We start from the raw sequence: 17,773 nt of genomic DNA on the forward strand, positions 1-17,773 counted from the left end.
AAAGACTGTACTATGTTTCTGTATCTGTAAAATACACACACTTCCAGTTGATCTTCGATCCATTCACATTGCACATCATTGTCATTTTACCGGTTATTTTAATATTATGAATATAAAAATACAGTGAGCATGGTAACCAACTCATTTTATCTTGTTTAGTATCCAGGAGCCTAATTCACAAAGCTCTCTTAGGCTCTGCTAGACAACAAAGCATCCTCTTTTAGCATTGCACTGCGATATCGCAAAGTTGCAAGAGTTTAGTGAATTAGGCACCTGAACTTATAATATATAATTTTTTTACCTTGTAAGATCCTCAGGATTCTGCATAGAAATTTATAAGTCATGGAATAAACATGTCGAAGTGTGAAATTCATGACTTTATTAAACATATAAAGTATATGAATGAACTATAAGTGTGTGCAGAATCTTGAACTCTCTACTACCAATACCCAACAACATAAAGTTTAAGTCTAGGTATAAATGGACATATATTTGCACAACAATTATTTTATTAAAAAAGTATTGTATATTGGTAATTCTTAATAAAATATTAATCATTATTTCAACTGATTTTTATGCCAAATATTTTCAAAAATAGAAATATCTGACAAGTTGGTTGCCACTTAGAAAAACAAAAACAAATTAACAACGATGTACATGTTTTAGAATGTTATTATTCAAACCGTTTTATCCACAGTTGAAGCAATATACATATGTAACAGAGACAGTATGAGAATAACAATAAATCAGCATGAGAATATAATTTTTTCTGAAATAAGAAATTTTAAAGCTTTCATTCACAGGTTCTCCACATCTGACCTAGTCAACAGGTTTTCTTTATTAAATTAAAGAACAGACATGTCTTTGCATCACAGATAGGCATACCACCATGTGGCATAATAGTTAAGAAACCACTGTCAATGTCAACAACATAGCAGTTAGTCCAGTTCTGAACTACAGCTTAATTCTGAAAGCAGAGTTTAATTCTGAAAGCAGAGTTTAACATACAGTAGACTGCAGACGATCGTCAGCACACATCATTTTGACAGTTTGTCCACCATTCAAAAACAATGGCTTTGACAGTTTGTCCACCATTCAGAAACAATAGCAATGTATTTAGTTTTTACACCAGTTAAAACTGTAGCCATTTGTAACTTTTTCTGCCGGTTAAAAAAACTCTGTTCACCATTCAGGAACATTGGCAATGTATTTATTTTTCCACCAGTTAAAAAACCCTGTAGCCATTTGTAACTCTTTTTTTTCTTTTGCCACTCAAAAACTGTGGCAATATGAAAGTTTCTTTATCCATTTCAAACAGAAAATTTGTCCTCTTATTCTTCTAGTCATGACATTGGCAACTGTCTCTAGTTTTCCACTAGTCTTACTTCTTAACCACTGTTTAAGTAAATGTGTGGGACACCATCCAGTCTTCGCACCATCAATATTATACTGTGGCAACTGTTTTTCCCGTATTTCTTCGACTGGCAATAATGTGTCTGTTGAAGAACCACTGGCTGGCACTGTCATCATGTCCAGTATTGCATGCCTAATATTGCAGATTTTTCAGTACTGGCAGAATGGTGTATAGTTACTATTTATTCACCAACATCTATAGCCAGTAAAATGGGGCCATTTACTAGGATGTGATAAATAATCCAGTTCCACCATGTGACACTTTATTTATATGGTAATGTGGCCATTTTTTTCAGTGAGGAATGTGGCCAATTTTCCAGTATGATAATGTGGCAATTAATGCAGTATCAAAATGTGGCAATATGTCCAGCAGCAAAAGGTGGCAATTTCTCCAGCAGCAGAATGTGGCAAGTTATCCAGTACCACAAGGTGGCAAGTTATCCAGTACCACAATGTGGCAAGTTATCCAGTACCACAATGTGACAATTTTATTCAGTACCACAATGTGGCAAGTTATCCAGTACCACAATGTGGCAAGTTATCCAGTACCACAATGTGGCAAGTTATCCAGTACCACAGTGTGGTGATTTTAACTGGTATCACAATCGAGCATCCACATTGCAGCAGATGTTCCAAGCAGTAGAATCTGGCAACTATTCCAATCACATTGTTGTAAATGTATGAATCTGAGAATGGGCGAGATTCGTTCTTCTTTCTATCAGCACCTTGTTGTGGTGTAGCCGACAAATCACTTTGATTTCTTTGAGATGTTCAACCCTCCGGTAGGATCTCCGGTACCAACCTTCCGGATCACAGTATTAACATATTCTGTTGTGTTACCAGCGGTCATACAGTCTAGAAAAAAAGAGAAAAGATAAACTTTTAAAAATAACTTCTGTCTCCGAATGACAAGTACATTTACATGTATAATTTATAGTTGTACAGCATAGACATCAGAAGCAATAGATGAAAATTAATCCCCTCCCCCAACCCACACACACACAATCACTCAGAAAATGCCTTGGTACACACATTGTCAAGTTAAAAGCCAAACTGATATATCGGTAACTGACCCTCCGAACCCTCAAAACAGAACAAAAACGAGGTGTGTGTAACTGTAAGTTGGGGAAGGAAGGGGGGGGGGGGGGGGGGAACGGGGGATGCCTTTCCAGTTTCATGAAATCTGAACCTATGGTCTACAGTAACAAATTTTGATCACTGGAAATATATTTGTTTTGTAATTATGTATGTAAATATTTATCACTCCAACATCAAATAATATTGATTAGCAGAAGCAGATCTAAGGGGACCCCAGGGGCCCGTGCCCCCTCCCCTAAATTTTGCGACAGTTATAAGTTTATTATATATTAATTTTCATTTTTTTCACGATCTCCTCCAAACCTCCCCCAAAGTTCAATTGGCATTCCGCCTCATGTCATTGGGGCCCCACTAAATGGATTTTCTGGATCTGCCACTGATTAGCCCCATATTATGCCATCTACCTTTCTATAAAAAAAACCACATGACTTTCAGTGAATCAAGGTTGTAATCTGATTTAGCAGACAACACAAACACATCAACCCATGGATGCAGTATACTGAAGACTGAAGAGTTAAAAACGTGTACTCACTGAGATGTTTCTGGATGTAAAGTTCCAATGTTTTCGCAAGTGAAACCTCAGGCGTGGCTTTAGGTTTTGGGTCAAAAACATGCCGCCTCAAGTCTGAACGTATGGATTTCAGAACTCCCATGAGCTGTTCTGTAAAACAAAATAAACATTTAAAATTTGAAACATGATGACAAGAGATTTATGATGAACAGAGCAGCATGTAGACATCTATACTTAATATTAAAGTTTGTTTTGTTTAACAAACACCACTAGAGCACATTGATTTATTAATCATCAGCTTTTTTATGTCAAACATTTGGTAATTTTGACATTAATATAGTCTTAGGAAACCCTCTACATTTTTCCATTAGTACTAAAGGATCTTTTATATGCACCATTCCATAGACAGGATAACACATACCATGGCCTTTGATATGCCAGTCATGGTGCATTGGCTGAAAAGAGAAATAGCCCAATGGGCCCACTGACAGGGATCGATTCCAAACTGACCATGCATCAAGCAAGTGCTTTACCACTGGGTTACGTCCCCCTCCCATGTAATAAATTCTGGAAAGCATGTAAAACAAAAGAATACTCACTGTGTTCACACTCCAGCCAGTACAACTTAAAGAACAGAATACTCACAGTGTTCACAACTTAAAGAACAGAATACTCACCGTGTTCACAACTTAAAGAACAGAATACTCACTGTGTTCACAACTTAAAGAACAGAATACTCACTGTGTTTACACTCCAGCCCATACAACTTAAACAAAAGAATACTCAGTGTTCACACTCCAGCCCATATAACTTAAACAAAAGAATACTCACTGTGTTCACACTCCAGCCTGTACAACTTAAAGAACAGAATACTATGTTCACAACTTAAAAGAATACTCACTGTGTTCACACTCCAGACCATACAACTTAAACAAAAGAATACTCACTGTGTTCACAACTTGAACAAAAGAATACTCACTGTGCTCACAACTTAAAGAACAGAATACTCACTGTGTTCACAACTTAAAGAACAGAATACTCACTGTGTTCACAACTTAAAGAACAGAATACTCACTGTGTTTACACTCCAGCCCATACAACTTAAACAAAAGAATACTCAGTGTTCACACTCCAGCCCATATAACTTAAACAAAAGAATACTCACTGTGTTCACACTCCAGCCTGTACAACTTAAAGAACAGAATACTATGTTCACAACTTAAAAGAATACTCACTGTGTTCACACTCCAGACCATACAACTTAAACAAAAGAATACTCACTGTGTTCACAACTTGAACAAAAGAATACTCACTGTGTTCACAACTTAAAGAACAGAATACTCACTGTGTTCACAACTTGAACAAAAGAATACTCACTGTGCTCACAACTTAAACAAAAGAATACTCACTGTGTTCACACTCCAGACCATACAACTTAAACAAAAGAATACTCACTGTGTTCACAACTTGAACAAAAGAATACTCACTGTGCTCACAACTTAAACAAAAGAATACTCACTGTGTTCACACTCAAGCCCGTACAACTTCACTTTGTGAGCTTCGTGCTGAGCCTTCTTCTTGAGGCGACACGCCCTCGACGCCAGCTTGTTTTTCTCCTTCCTCGACTTGTTCTTCTGAGTAGAGGATGCCTCACTGCCCATGGACACCTCGTTAATCTGCCGGTTCAGACGGCGAATCTGGAGACCAATCTGATAGAGTTTCTTTGGGTTGGCCTGAATGTCATTGCCATCACCCTTCCTTGCTTTACCACCATGGCGAATGCCTGCCACGACCGTGTTGGTTGGGTCAAACACTGGATCTTCAAAGTTACTCAGCACGTGCGGATTGGAGGAGTTGAGAGCCAATCGAAGCCGAGTTCCTTTCGGCCCTTTTGATTGGACGTTGTATTGCCAGAAGAACTGCTTCACCTTTTTCTTGCCACTTCCAGGAAGGGACTCTTCCAAAGGAGAAAACTGATCAGATTCTGAACAAACAATAGAGAACATTTCAATAATAAATTCATTTTAGTTGGTATAGCTTTAATATTTAAAGAAAATGCCATCTAAACTTTAATGCTATCAAGTGAAAAAAGGAGACAGATATTTAAAATATATACACAACAATTAAAATTACTTTCATCATGAAAATTATGTTGAAATGAAATGAATTCAACAAATAAATCAGGTGAGTGCTGGGATTTTTAACGGAGGGGGTCTAGATTGGAAAGTGAAGTCTATAAAGAGGATCTAGTCATACTCCCTGGAAAATATTTTTTTTTTTAAATGTGATTGAGCGGGATTAGAGGGGGGGGGGCACCCCTTAACCCTCCACCCCTGCATATGCACCTGTAAATGTAACTAATTTTGTATTCTGTTACAATTACCTTCATCGGAGATGTCATCATCGAGGTCGGAATCTTTTTCACTGTATGCATCGTCACCATCATCGTCATTGTCAGAGTCAACATCGTCACCAGAGGTAATCGCTGAACTGCCAGAATCTGGAGGAATACAACAAATTTTAATTACCGATAAATACAGTAGTAGGTATGAAGAATTCATTTTGAAAATGCGATATGAAACTTGTCATTTTGTTCCATCTAAATTTAAGAAAATATTTATTATTACCAGTTTTTTAAAAAAAGATGCTGAAAATATGTACTAGCCTTTAATTAATTGTACTTGTTCCAGCCAGGGCACCACAACTGGTATATCAAAGGCTGTGGTATGCACTATTCTGTCTGTGGGATGGTGTATATAAAAGATCCCTGACTAATAATGAAAAAATGTAGCTCTCTAAGACTGTATTTAAAAATTACCAAATGTTTGACATCCAATAGCCGATGATTAATAAATCAATGTGCTCTAGCGGTGTCATTAAACAAAACAAACTTGAATTAATTGTATTGAATATACCCAAAGTAAAATTAATAGGATTTGGAGAAACTAAAAAAAAACCCAAACCAAGCCTGCAGTTCTAACAAATGGTATGGTTACTATGGAATACATAATGTATAATCGGTACTGACATTCCATAACAAATGCATTAACCAAAGATTATTTAATAGTGTAATCAAATATTCAGGGGTGTTTTTTTGCCATACTGCTATGAGAACAAATGAATACACTGTGATGTAGCTTCCAGAAAGTATCACTTGGGAGTAGGATTTTACACATTGCAATCAGTGAATTTAAAAATTAAAACACAAAAAATCCCACTTATGCATCTTGAATCTTAATTTAATTTTACATATGTTTATTGGTCTTGGTTTTTTTTTTGTAAGGGTGGGTGGGGCAGTTGGAGGTTTGTATTCAACAAATAAACCTTTTTATGCACTTAATTATATTTTGTAGATGTTTGCAATTATTTTTAATATTTTGAATTTTTGCTTGTCTGTGTTCATTTAAAGAACATTCCTAATATAATGGTAAACAAACTAGTGAGCACTCCAACCCACTGGTATAGTCACAGGGAGGAACCATGGGGCCAATAGCTCCCCACCCCCCAAAACATCACATCTCTCCCCCCCCCCCATCTACGCTATATATATTATATCCTGTCTAAATTCTGGGTGCCCCCCTCCCCTCAATATAAAATCCTGACTACACCAATACTTCAGCCACAATACTGTTACATGACATAAATTCACAATGCCCATTACTCATAAAGACAAAAGCCTTTTTCTCTTTTACAGCTATCTAACATCCCTTTTACAGAAGTGTTTAACCATGCACTCTAGCATTTACAGGCGTATTCGTGTAAATGGAGGAATGTTGTTTTGACAATCCTTGCATTCTTTAAATGTAGTCACACACAGTCATGGCCAAAAAACAATCTAGTCAAAGTGCTGGCAAGGATATAGCAATTACTCCAGTCATTTCTGATACAGGTATAAGAGAGTAGATATAATTGTATGTGTGAGTGGGGATGGGATGGGTCAGGCCAACCTTAAACATTTATTTTAGTTTGCTGCAATTCAAGACACTAAATTTGTGAAGTGTGCTGATAGGCATGTTTTATATATATATTGATTAATTGATTAATTTGGTTGTTTGGGTTTACCAGTGTTTTTGTTGCAATAATGTGAGTATGGTAGTAGAGATTTCACAGAACTGTTAGATATAATTACAGGAAATAATTTAATTATAACAATTGGTCAGTTTACATCAAGTATATTAACACTGGCCTAGCGGGGTCACTGAATCCCACACCCCCACCCTCCTGCCCAATCACACTTCTTTTTCTCACCATCTTTTATATTTGCCTGTCATCCCATAGCTAGACAGTAGGGCCTCCATGAGTACTCGAGGGTCAGACTCAACATAGTACCCGACACTTAAACTGGATGATGATGAGATTAAGAAATATTGTTAAATAGCATTATTCAACTTAATTCCAGTGCTGAACATGGATGCCAAATCATGTTATTGTATTGCATTTAGAAATCGGTTGATATGTTAAGCGTTGTGAAGGATGGATAGCCAAATAAAAAAGAGAAACTAGCGCATGATCATATAATTATTGTGTAACCTATATCGTTGATTACCAACTGCTGAAATTATTGTCCTACATTATCCACTGTATTATAGCTGATCATTGTATTCCACCTTGTACGGGTACTCGAGTTCTGTGAATGGTCTTCAGTCTTGCTAGACTCGACCCGTGCCCGAGTACTCGTGTACTCGTGTACTCGTGGAGAACCTACTAGACAGTGCACCCCTTCTACCAATGTGGTTGGCCCTGTTCAATATAAAATCCTGGCTACGCCAAAGTATCTCGTATTTTAAAGATGCCATTTCACATTCCCTTCCTATGAAACTTGCTTGAACCTTAATTGGATATAGGCACATTAATATGTTATCCAATCCTATAAAACACAATTTTATTAATGAAAAATATAAACTCAACTACACTTTTTATAAATTTGCATGCGGTTTTGCAATCCATGTGTGTAGTCAAATGTATTGACGCTCCATACAAATGCATTTCCAGTATTTTAATTATATTCTGCATTTAATAACTGAAGGTGGGATCGATCCCCGTCGGTGGGCCCATAGAGCTATTTCTCGTTCCAGCCAGTGCAACTTGACTGGTATATCAAAGGCCTGGTATGTACTACCCTGTCTGTGGGGTGGTGCATATAAAAGATCCCTTGCTGCTAATCGAAAAGAGTAGCCCATGAAGTGGCGACAGTGGGTTTCCTCTCTCAATATCTGTGTAGTCCGTAACCATATGTCTGATGCCATATAACCGTAAATACAATGTGTTGAGTGCATTGTTAAATAAAACATTTCTTTCTTTCTTTTTTAATAACTGAAGAATCATCCCGCATTTTGAGTGTTATAATTGTTCGATTTTGTGGCGACATGCATTAGCTGCCGCAGCTAAAAGATACTGAACAGTGGTGTGTAGTGGTAATCAAATTTAGTGCATAAATAATCTGTCGTGAATGGTTAAATAATATGAATATACTTGTTATTTCAGGGTTAAGCAATATGACCCATACTGATATATTCACTAAAAACATTCTTCAGACAAGGGGCGGGATGTAGCCCAGTGGTAGAGTGCTCGCTTGATGTGCGGTCAGTCTGGGATCGATCCATGTCAGTGGGCCCATTGGGCTATTTATCATGCCAGCCAGTGCACCATGACTGGTATATCAAAGGCTGTGGTATGTGCATATAAAAGATCCCTTGCTGCTAACAGAAGAGACTAGCCCATGAAGTGGCAACAGCAGGTTTCCTCTCCCAATATCTGTGTGGTCCTTAACCATATGTCTGATGCCATATAACTAAATAAAATGTGCTGAGTGTGTTGTTAAATAAAACATTTCTTTCTTTCTTTCTTTCTTTCTTTTCAGACAAATTTTTATTATGTAATCAGCATTTGTTAAACTCTGCTTTATAACGTATGCATACAATGTACATGCCCTGTAACTTTGTGTATATGACACTTCCTATATTAAGCACCATCACCCAAGTTGAAATATACACTGGCTGGGTCAAGGTACCCCGACCGAGATAGACGAGAAAAAACTAATCAATAACGCTATTTACATGAGGCATATTCCAGAAAAAAACATTTAGTGGGTTAAGTGCTTCATTTAATATTTCAATCCATTAATATTCCAGGCTATATGTGGTCCTTTTTTTTGTCAGGAAATATACAATAAACAGTGGATACCAACGAAATCAGAAATACAAGCTGATATGTACACGAGGCAAACTCTTTGACCTGGAACTTACATAAGGAATTCTGTGCATGGCAGTTTGCCAGACTTTCTTCCTGTATTTTGGCATCGATCAGTGAAAGCATGCACCAGACCAGGGCTTTTGTTGATGTATAGTTTTGGCCTTAGATGTTGAATAGCACAATACATCAGATGTGAGATTCAAATGACAATGAAAATGCATCAGCCATATTACAATTTTGTCTTCTGCAGAGAGCATTTTGTTCAGTATCACGTTGCGAATCGCTATGCAAGTTTCAAAGATAGCTACACAATTTTGTAGCATTAAACAGTAGTTGATAACCAATTTTCAATTGACTAGAAATATTGCTAATTAAGTTAAAAGTTTGTTTTGTTTAACAACACCACTAGAGCACATTGATTTATTAATCACTGGCTATTGGATGTCAAACATATGGTCATTTTGACACAGTCATAGAGAGGAAACCCGCTACATGCTTCCATTAGTAGCAAGTGATCTTTTATATGCACTATCCCACAGACAGGATAGCACATACCATGGCCTTTGATATACCAGTCGTGGTGTACTGGCTGTGACGAGAAATAGCCCAATGGGCTCACCAGCGGGGATCGATCCCAAACTGACCACGCATCAAGTGAGTGCTTTACCACTGAGCTATATCCTGCCCTGCTAATTAAGAGTTTGAAAATAAACTATTCACTGTTCTAGTTAGTATATACCAGTACTTGATTGAATACCCATACCAAATATGAAAGCCACCAATTATTGATTTGAAAAGAAATTTTAACCAGTCTTATAATAAATTAAAACCCTGTAATGTCATTACAAATGGATCCCTAAAAAAAAAATAATGATATGAAAAAAAACATACCACCACCCACCATTCCCCCAAAAAACAAAAACAAAAACAAAAAAACCTTTAAAAAACCCCCATATATATATATTTTTTTTTTAACCTGTTACATGCTAATTGTATTATACATGTGTATTTCCAAACCCTGTTACATACTAAGTATATTATACATGTGTATTTTCAAACCCTGTTACATACTAAGTATATTTATACAGGTGTATTTTCAAACCCTGTTACATACTAAGTATAATACAGGTGTATTTTTAAACCCTGTTAAATACTAAGTATATTATACAGGTGTATTTTCAAACCCTGTTACATACTTTATATTATACATGTGTATTTCAAAAACCCTTTTACATACATTATACATCTGTATTTTCAAACCCTGTTACATACTAAGTATATTATACATGTGTATTTCCGAACCCTGTTACATACACACTGCCATGCTCAGTGAGCAGTACCATGCAGTACTCAGCCAATGACCGTTGGCGGGTGTGGAACTGGGTCAATGTATGTAGTGTTTACTCTGACTCGCCTGTGTCACGCTGAATGACATGTGCAAAACCAATCCCACTTTTTCAACTCTTGTGTTCTAGTTACTCATATAGTTGTGACCTTTTGTACATGTGGTATCATACCAACAGTTTCAGAACTAGTTGTAATAAAATGAAATTAAAACCACAAAAAACCTACCCCACCTGCCCAGTTGGTATATTTTTCAACTGTGTGTTCCAGTTACTAATATAATTGTGACCTTTTGTACATATTGTATTATAGATATTTCGGCACTTAGTTTTAGATGTAATGAAATGAAAACCACAAAAACCTCTCCACCTGCCCCAGTTGATATATTTCTCAACTCTGTGTTCTGGTTGCTTGACTATAGTTATGACCTTTTGTACATATTGTATTATACCTACTTCAACACTAGTTATAATGAAATTAAATTAATACCACAAACATCTGTCACAGCTTGTGTATTTAAATTCCTGGTAACCTACAACCTATCAGACAGTAAACAAGAGCTCTACTATTGTAAAAGTACAGGTGTATCAGAAATCAGACCGATGAAAACTTGCTATAATCGTCATCCTTGTTTAATAATATACATTATTTGGGGCGGGATCTAGCTCAGTCAGTTGAGTGCTCACTTGAGGTGTTTGCACCATAGGATCAAACCACCTCAGTGGATCCATTCCGCTGATTGGGTTTTTCTCGTTCCAACCAGTGAACCATAACTGGACAAAGGCTGTGGTATGTGCTTTCCTGTCTGTGGGAAAGTGCATATAAAAGATCCCTTGCTGTATTAGGAAAAATGTAGCGGGTTTCCTCTGATAACCATGTATATCATAATTAAGTAATTGTCACCATTATATTGTATGTATATAGTCGTGTGCCTAGTAAATTGGCAAACTTGTGCCCAGTCCTTTTGTTGTTTATGCATTAAAATAGGTATTCAATAAAAAAAAAATTAACCATAATTAACATGTTGAGTGTGTTGTTAATTAAAACATTTTTTTTTCTTTTTTGTAAAATTATTTTAAAATATGAGAGGTACAATTGCATGTTTAAATAATATTGATTTGCCTTGCTCCCACCCCCAATATACATGATTAAATTGAGGAACAGACTTTTTATCATGATTTCAAATTATGCTTACAGTTTCGACTTCTTTTACTCTGCGTTGTTGACGTTGACGACGATGGACTTGCAACAGGTTCGTGAATGAATTTCTCAATTTCTTTCCACTTTTCCTCCACAGTTTCATGATCAATGTCTGAAACTTTAGCAGACCGACTTAACCCGACCGAGGTCCGTGCGTTGGCGTGCGTGTGCTTCACCGAGGTCTGTGGATAGGGCTGGGTCTGTCCCATGGTCGCCATGGGCATCCGGCAGTTTGTCGGACCCACTGATGCCAATGACTGAGAACTTGAAGGGTCAGATGAACCTGACTGAGTCTGTGTAGATGGTAAACCTGTCGGTCTGCCAAGCTGCAACAGTGTGTGCAGCACCGTCTTGTCATCGTATTCGGGACTCTGAACTGTTGAGCTTGACGGACAATATCGGTCCTTCGTGCAACTGGATTTTGTGCCGCGCACGTTCCACGAACTGCACTTCGGAACACTTGGCAGCAAGTTACTGAAGTGTGGTGACGAAGAGGTACTGCTGACACAAGATGGCGGTACGCTGGCGGTAGACGATACCGTTGACGACACCGAGGTACCATCGTTCACTGTTCTGTTCTTGGACACGGTAAATCCAGATTCGGTGTTCGCAGAATCGTCCAGCAGTGATTCCTCCATGTTGAGTTCGGCCAATGTTGGCCCCGTTGTCGGCTTGAACAACATGTCGTTCAGACCAGGCTCCAGTTTTACGGCCACAGGGTTCCAACTGTCTGGAGAGGATGCTGTTGATGATGCATATAGGTTGGTCATCAAGGACAGGTCCATGCTGGAGCACTCAAACTGTGGATTCAAGTCGAAATCCGAGTCCATCGGGGTGAAACTTTCAATGCTTGAGCAGTTGTTGTTTCCACACAATCCACTTAATGAATTCTGCATGTCAAATTTTTCCTGTTCATACATGAACAATGAGTTGGGACTGGCCGCATAGGCAGCTACTTCAACACTGGGTAAAGCATGGTCACTTTGTAAGTTGTAGAAGTCGGGATCTGGAACAAAATCCATGTTTCCAGATAGGTTTGCCTGGGAAAAAAACAAAAAAACCCATATGTTAATAACCTATAATTCCAATGTTGTAAAATACAAAAGATTAATCAACATATAATGAGAGAGAGAGTGAAAGTGAAAGTGAGAGTGAGAGTGAGTGAGAGTGAGAGTGAGAGAGAGAGGGAGAGAAAGGGGAGGGAGGGAGAGAGAGAGGGGGGGAGAGAGAGGGGGGGGGGAGAGAGAGAGGGGAAGAGAGAGAGGGGTAGAGAGAAAGAGAGAGATAGATACAGACAGACAGACAGACAGACAGACAGACAGATAGATATACATGTATCAACATCTTGGCCTAAAAGTGAAAGCAAAAGTACAAATTAAGAAAGTAATAATTTAAAAGTGAAAACAAACATATATGGATACAATGTTCTATTTATGAAACCAAAACCTTCAATATTAGTGACTAAACCAAATTAACCAATATAAAAAGGATGGAACAAGAGAAAGAAATTAGATAGTCATGCTTCAAATAATTAATTAATTCATGATAATTAAAGTATAAAACAAACTATTTACTTTCAAAGAAACAAACACGCTGTATAGAAGCCATGCTGTCATGTATGGAAATTACATCCACAAGTTGAGAAACAAGATAAAACAATTGCACTGGCCGACAGAAAGCAGTAATAAATCCTATTGATGGTGTGTAGTTAACACCATCCCAGTTCTCCACATTCTCCAATAGAAATGAATCAACAACAATAAAAACTATTTACCAGACACCCACACACATTTAGCACCATTAGCCTTGAATGACATTATGTTTATTTATGTTTTGATATTTAGTTTTTTAAAATTATTTGGAGAAAACATCAAAAAGGTATATAATTATATATGAACTCCAGTTTTCTGATCCTGATGCAATTAAGTCCTGTTCTATATTTAGATATGACCTAAGTTAACTCTTGACCAATGAAAAGACTTTGGCACTCCCCCAATATTTCATCAGTTGCAAAAAAGGTTGCTTATTCAAAATAAATTCTCCCATATTATATTTTTACTTTTAGTTATCAATAAAATAATATTTTAAACAACCAAAATATAAGATTTAAGATTTGCATCCCATCCCAGTAACACCCCCCCCCCCAAAAAAAAAAACCCCAACCTGCCACCAACCAAGTATATGATTCTATGATTCTTACCTTTTGCTGTTTCAAGTCAATAGTCATTGGGAGTTCTTTTTGTGTCCCTTTGTTAATTCTCCAAGCAGGATTTCTAAACCTGTTCCAAAGGTTGAATTTCTGTCTGTAATTTGTGTACAAATATGTCCTGTTTGGCTGAGGTGGACAAGTGTAATTAACTCTGTAATAGAAACAACAACAACAATACATCAGTATACATGTCACCTGTCCAATTCACATGTACCAAACACATACTTTTAACACTACTTGTACTTTCAATCAATTGTGCAATGTCATTGTTGCCATCTAAATTTTCAATATCATTTGTCTTCAAATAAAATGATTATAATTAACAAAACATAACTTATTTAATATATACTTTAAATCCAATGCTTACCAAACCATTAATTAATACAAACAGACGTAGTACTAATATACGTGTCCATTAAAAATATATATACTATTTCTATTCTGACTGGTTGGTAAGAAATGAACAGCGTATGAACAGTACGCCGTCTAAAAATAGAACGCTACCTGGGATTTCCCCGTAATCAGCTGACGACAACGAAACGAACAAAACGTGTACATTACAAAGCGCTGAGTTGCACGGGGTTTGGCCCACACACACACCCTTTCTGTTTAGAAATATCTGAACCCGTTAACCTTGGATATTGTAGACTTGGTATGATTGTGTACGGAAGATTAATTATTTACAGTGTCTTTTCAAAATAGTCTATCAGTGTCCGGTTATTTCCTGGTTTCGTTATGTCCAAAGGGTGAATGGAATTCTTGGAATTAACTTTTAACGCTCAGCCCGGTAAATCTGTATTAAGGAAGGACGCCGCGATTGGTTGATATTAATAACAGTACGTGTTTCTACTCACATAGCAGCCAAATTTATGCACCTATAAATTATAGTTTTATAAAGGTAACAGGAAAAGTTACAGAACTTAAAAAAGACCCTCGAGTTTTATTTAGTTTTATTAATTACGTAAGCACAGAATCAGATGTACGTGAACACACACGATGGGCACAGATTTATAAATCAGCTATTTTTACAATAATAGAATATAAAATAAATAAATAATTAATTAATTTATTTATTTATATATGCAAATTCAAATTGTTATATTGCATATCATACATATATGGTCGTTAGTGGTGGGACATGAAAATAGGCCTACTGCTGAATATCAATCATTAAAACTTCGTTTTAAAAAGTATTTTCAGAGGATCCCCACCCTCTAAAAACGTCGCTTGCCAGTATGGCCCCTACCATGCACAATTCCCTGCACACACGCTTGTTCATATTATAGCTAATCAAAATAAAAAAATAAAAATTAAACAAAATGTTCCATGCATAAATGTACTTTTTAATTAAAAATTATACTTTCGATATGCTTTTAATATTAAATCACGTTATTTAAATGTATTATTACTAATCACACAAATGGTTGTACTTGGGTTAAATAACACAGTTTACTAACTACATGTCATAGGCCAATGATTCAGCCGATCATCAATATAGTTCTACATAAAAGGTATGAATTCGTCTAAGTACACACGTATGTTACTGTTACATATCACTACAAGTATCATCTTTAATTATAACTGATGTCACGACGTTTCCATGACAATGTATACCACGTGGACATGCAGTGGCCAAGATGAATAATCCAAAGTTTTAAAACGGTACAAAAGTTGACTGACAAAAGCAAAGTCCAAACTATTGTATGGATGACAAAGTACAAATGAATGTTAGAAATTCCATGACACGTACAATCACCGATAACCCTTCAAATACCGTTTGTCAGCTCGTAATCAGGCCCGTAAGAACGACTTTTGGAGTGGGGAGAGGGATGGCACAATATCCAGTGGGAGTGGGTAGTCTCTTGTGGGATGGGCAATCTCTTGTAGGGTGGGGTGGGATGGGGGCACAAGCCAGATTTTTAGCGAACTATTTATACGATAAAAAAAAACCCACATACATATCCGACCTCAAGTGTGGGGGGGGGGGGGGGGGGGAGCTTGGTAATATACCGTTTGTTAACTATAACTCTTAAAAGTTAAGCCATTATTTTATATATTAAACTTTTATATGTATACAAATATTTAGCATGTAGTTTATATATAAATGAAATAAATAAAATAACGACTATAACTGACTGACACTAAACATTAAAATGATGCAGTTGTAGGCTAAGCTTTGATTATACACGTATCTTCTTATAGAAGTACTTAATAATTACAGGGCTCTATTCACAAAAGACTAGAGAATATTGGTAATTAAATTCATTCATTTTCGGACGCACCCGAAATCCAGGCATTGCCACTGGTTTTAAATGAACTACTAAATGTTAGTATTCCGCTACAACACATTGAAACATTGATTTATGCTAATAATCTGAATAATGTGAATTCGTAATCATGAAAATAAGAAACACGTGTCACTGGCAACCACGTTATAAATAATTCTATAAATGTATTCTGAATATTCAACATTGAAGTTACTAAGCACATTCGTGTTAACCTCGTGGCTGTTACTAAGCACGTGAATGATTACCTTGGCAATCGTCCCATGTTGTTGGTTACCATTTTCCGCACGGTCCGATCGAAACGGTTATCCTCCATCCAACGAAAAACACAATTCAATACTAGCAGATATATGATCGTTGTTTTGACACAAGTTCAGATTAAAAATTAATTTTTAATTTTAATTTAAAATATTTTTTAAAAATTAGGCCTAAAACAGACATAGACATCCAGCATTAGAAGTATCCAGCAACCGTTTTCAATGCTAACACATGAAAGAGTCACCAGAAATTGTATTAATCATCGCAGTGTGCGGTACCCATGACACTATGTCTGAATCACCACGTGTTTTCACCGTTATAGCGAAACCAGGCAACTCCTACGGGCAGCCATGCTGAACGAGGTCAGAGGTCGTGTATCACTGACTGACAGCTACCTGTCAATTTCACACGATTTTAAAAACGTGTCTCCTCCCTAGACACTGGTAAGACAGGTCCGTAACATCAGCACTTCTGAATATTTATGATTCAGCAGCAGAACGTGTTGTTTACTTTGATATACAATGGGCTATGTATCGAGGGTTTAGTAATTAACAGGCCGTACGTCATTCTGACGAAACGTACGTCCTCAAGAGGAAATGGACAACTCATCAACATGTTTACATAATGAAAAATATCATAAAAATCAGGTTCTTACCGTGAAAAATGTCACAGATTACTTCCTAGTTCTTTTCTCTGTCCACAGAAATATTGTTATGTTCACAGAATCGTTTGTCACGTTAAAATATTACGATTTTAGCATCGTCAGTATATACACAACGTTGGTTTGTTTTGGTTATGTGGTAAATGGAGTGAAGGCCTCTAGCTGTCTTGATGTCAGCACACTTTTAGCCAATCAAACGGGCGTATTTCCCGTAACTCCACCCATTGGGAAAATAGGTTAAGGAGAATAATACTAGAATGTTCTAATGCAATAATGGTGTTTGCTTGCGATTTTCGTAATGTCATGTTTAAATATCGTTCATGTATTGTCTTTTCACTATACGATAACTTATTCATGATGTCAAAAGACATGACGTTTCGTTTTTCAAACCCAAATCGACATCTTTATCTCGCGTTCCACCACAAACTGGACAGCGCCAGAACCCGCGAGTACCAAAGGGATATAAATATTTGTGACGTCAGAAGCACGTGGTTCAGGTGAAGGTTATACTGCTGCATGTAAACAATGTGTGTACACAGGTGAACATGTTAGTAACTGTGCAAAACGTGCAGTGCTGTCGAACGCAAGGACATGGGCACTAC

The 17,773-nt window shown here is 36.9% G+C and overlaps 1 protein-coding gene across 3 annotated transcripts; it reads right to left on the minus strand.

The window, feature by feature from the left end:
* Positions 1 to 359: 359 nt before the first annotated feature.
* On the minus strand, positions 360 to 17,554 carry LOC121383275 (CREB3 regulatory factor-like). Of its 3 annotated transcripts, none has more exons than XM_041513192.1 (7): positions 17,166 to 17,554; positions 13,959 to 14,118; positions 11,754 to 12,798; positions 5,406 to 5,522; positions 4,542 to 5,006; positions 3,044 to 3,172; positions 360 to 2,268 (listed from the first exon to the last, which is right to left on the minus strand). In XM_041513192.1, exons 2-7 carry the CDS (start codon positions 13,983 to 13,985, stop codon positions 2,162 to 2,164), a joined length of 1,890 nt encoding a protein of 629 aa, XP_041369126.1. In that variant the 5' UTR covers positions 13,986 to 14,118; positions 17,166 to 17,554; the 3' UTR covers positions 360 to 2,161. The 3 variants fall into 3 exon arrangements, with proteins under 3 accessions (XP_041369126.1, XP_041369125.1, XP_041369127.1); XM_041513191.1 differs by lacking the exon at positions 17,166 to 17,554 and adding an exon at positions 16,501 to 17,093; XM_041513193.1 differs by lacking the exon at positions 17,166 to 17,554 and adding an exon at positions 14,335 to 15,636.
* Positions 17,555 to 17,773: the final 219 nt, after the last annotated feature.

Source organism: Gigantopelta aegis, chromosome 10 (genome assembly GCF_016097555.1).
Source record: "Gigantopelta aegis isolate Gae_Host chromosome 10, Gae_host_genome, whole genome shotgun sequence".
Lineage (NCBI taxonomy): Eukaryota > Metazoa > Mollusca > Gastropoda > Neomphalida > Peltospiridae > Gigantopelta > Gigantopelta aegis.

Bases quoted from the DNA above. Each gene is read 5' to 3' on its own strand.
- LOC121383275 (XM_041513191.1), bottom strand. From the start codon at position 16,568: ATGGAGGATAACCGTTTCGATCGGACCGTGCGGAAAATGGTAACCAAC. The intron at 5,523-11,753 runs GTAAGCATAATT...GTATTCCTCCAG, and splicing joins GAGTAAAAGAAGTCGAAACT to ATTCTGGCAGTTCAGCGATT. The intron at 2,269-3,043 runs GTGAGTACACGT...CTTTTTTTCTAG, and splicing joins TTACATCCAGAAACATCTCA to ACTGTATGACCGCTGGTAAC.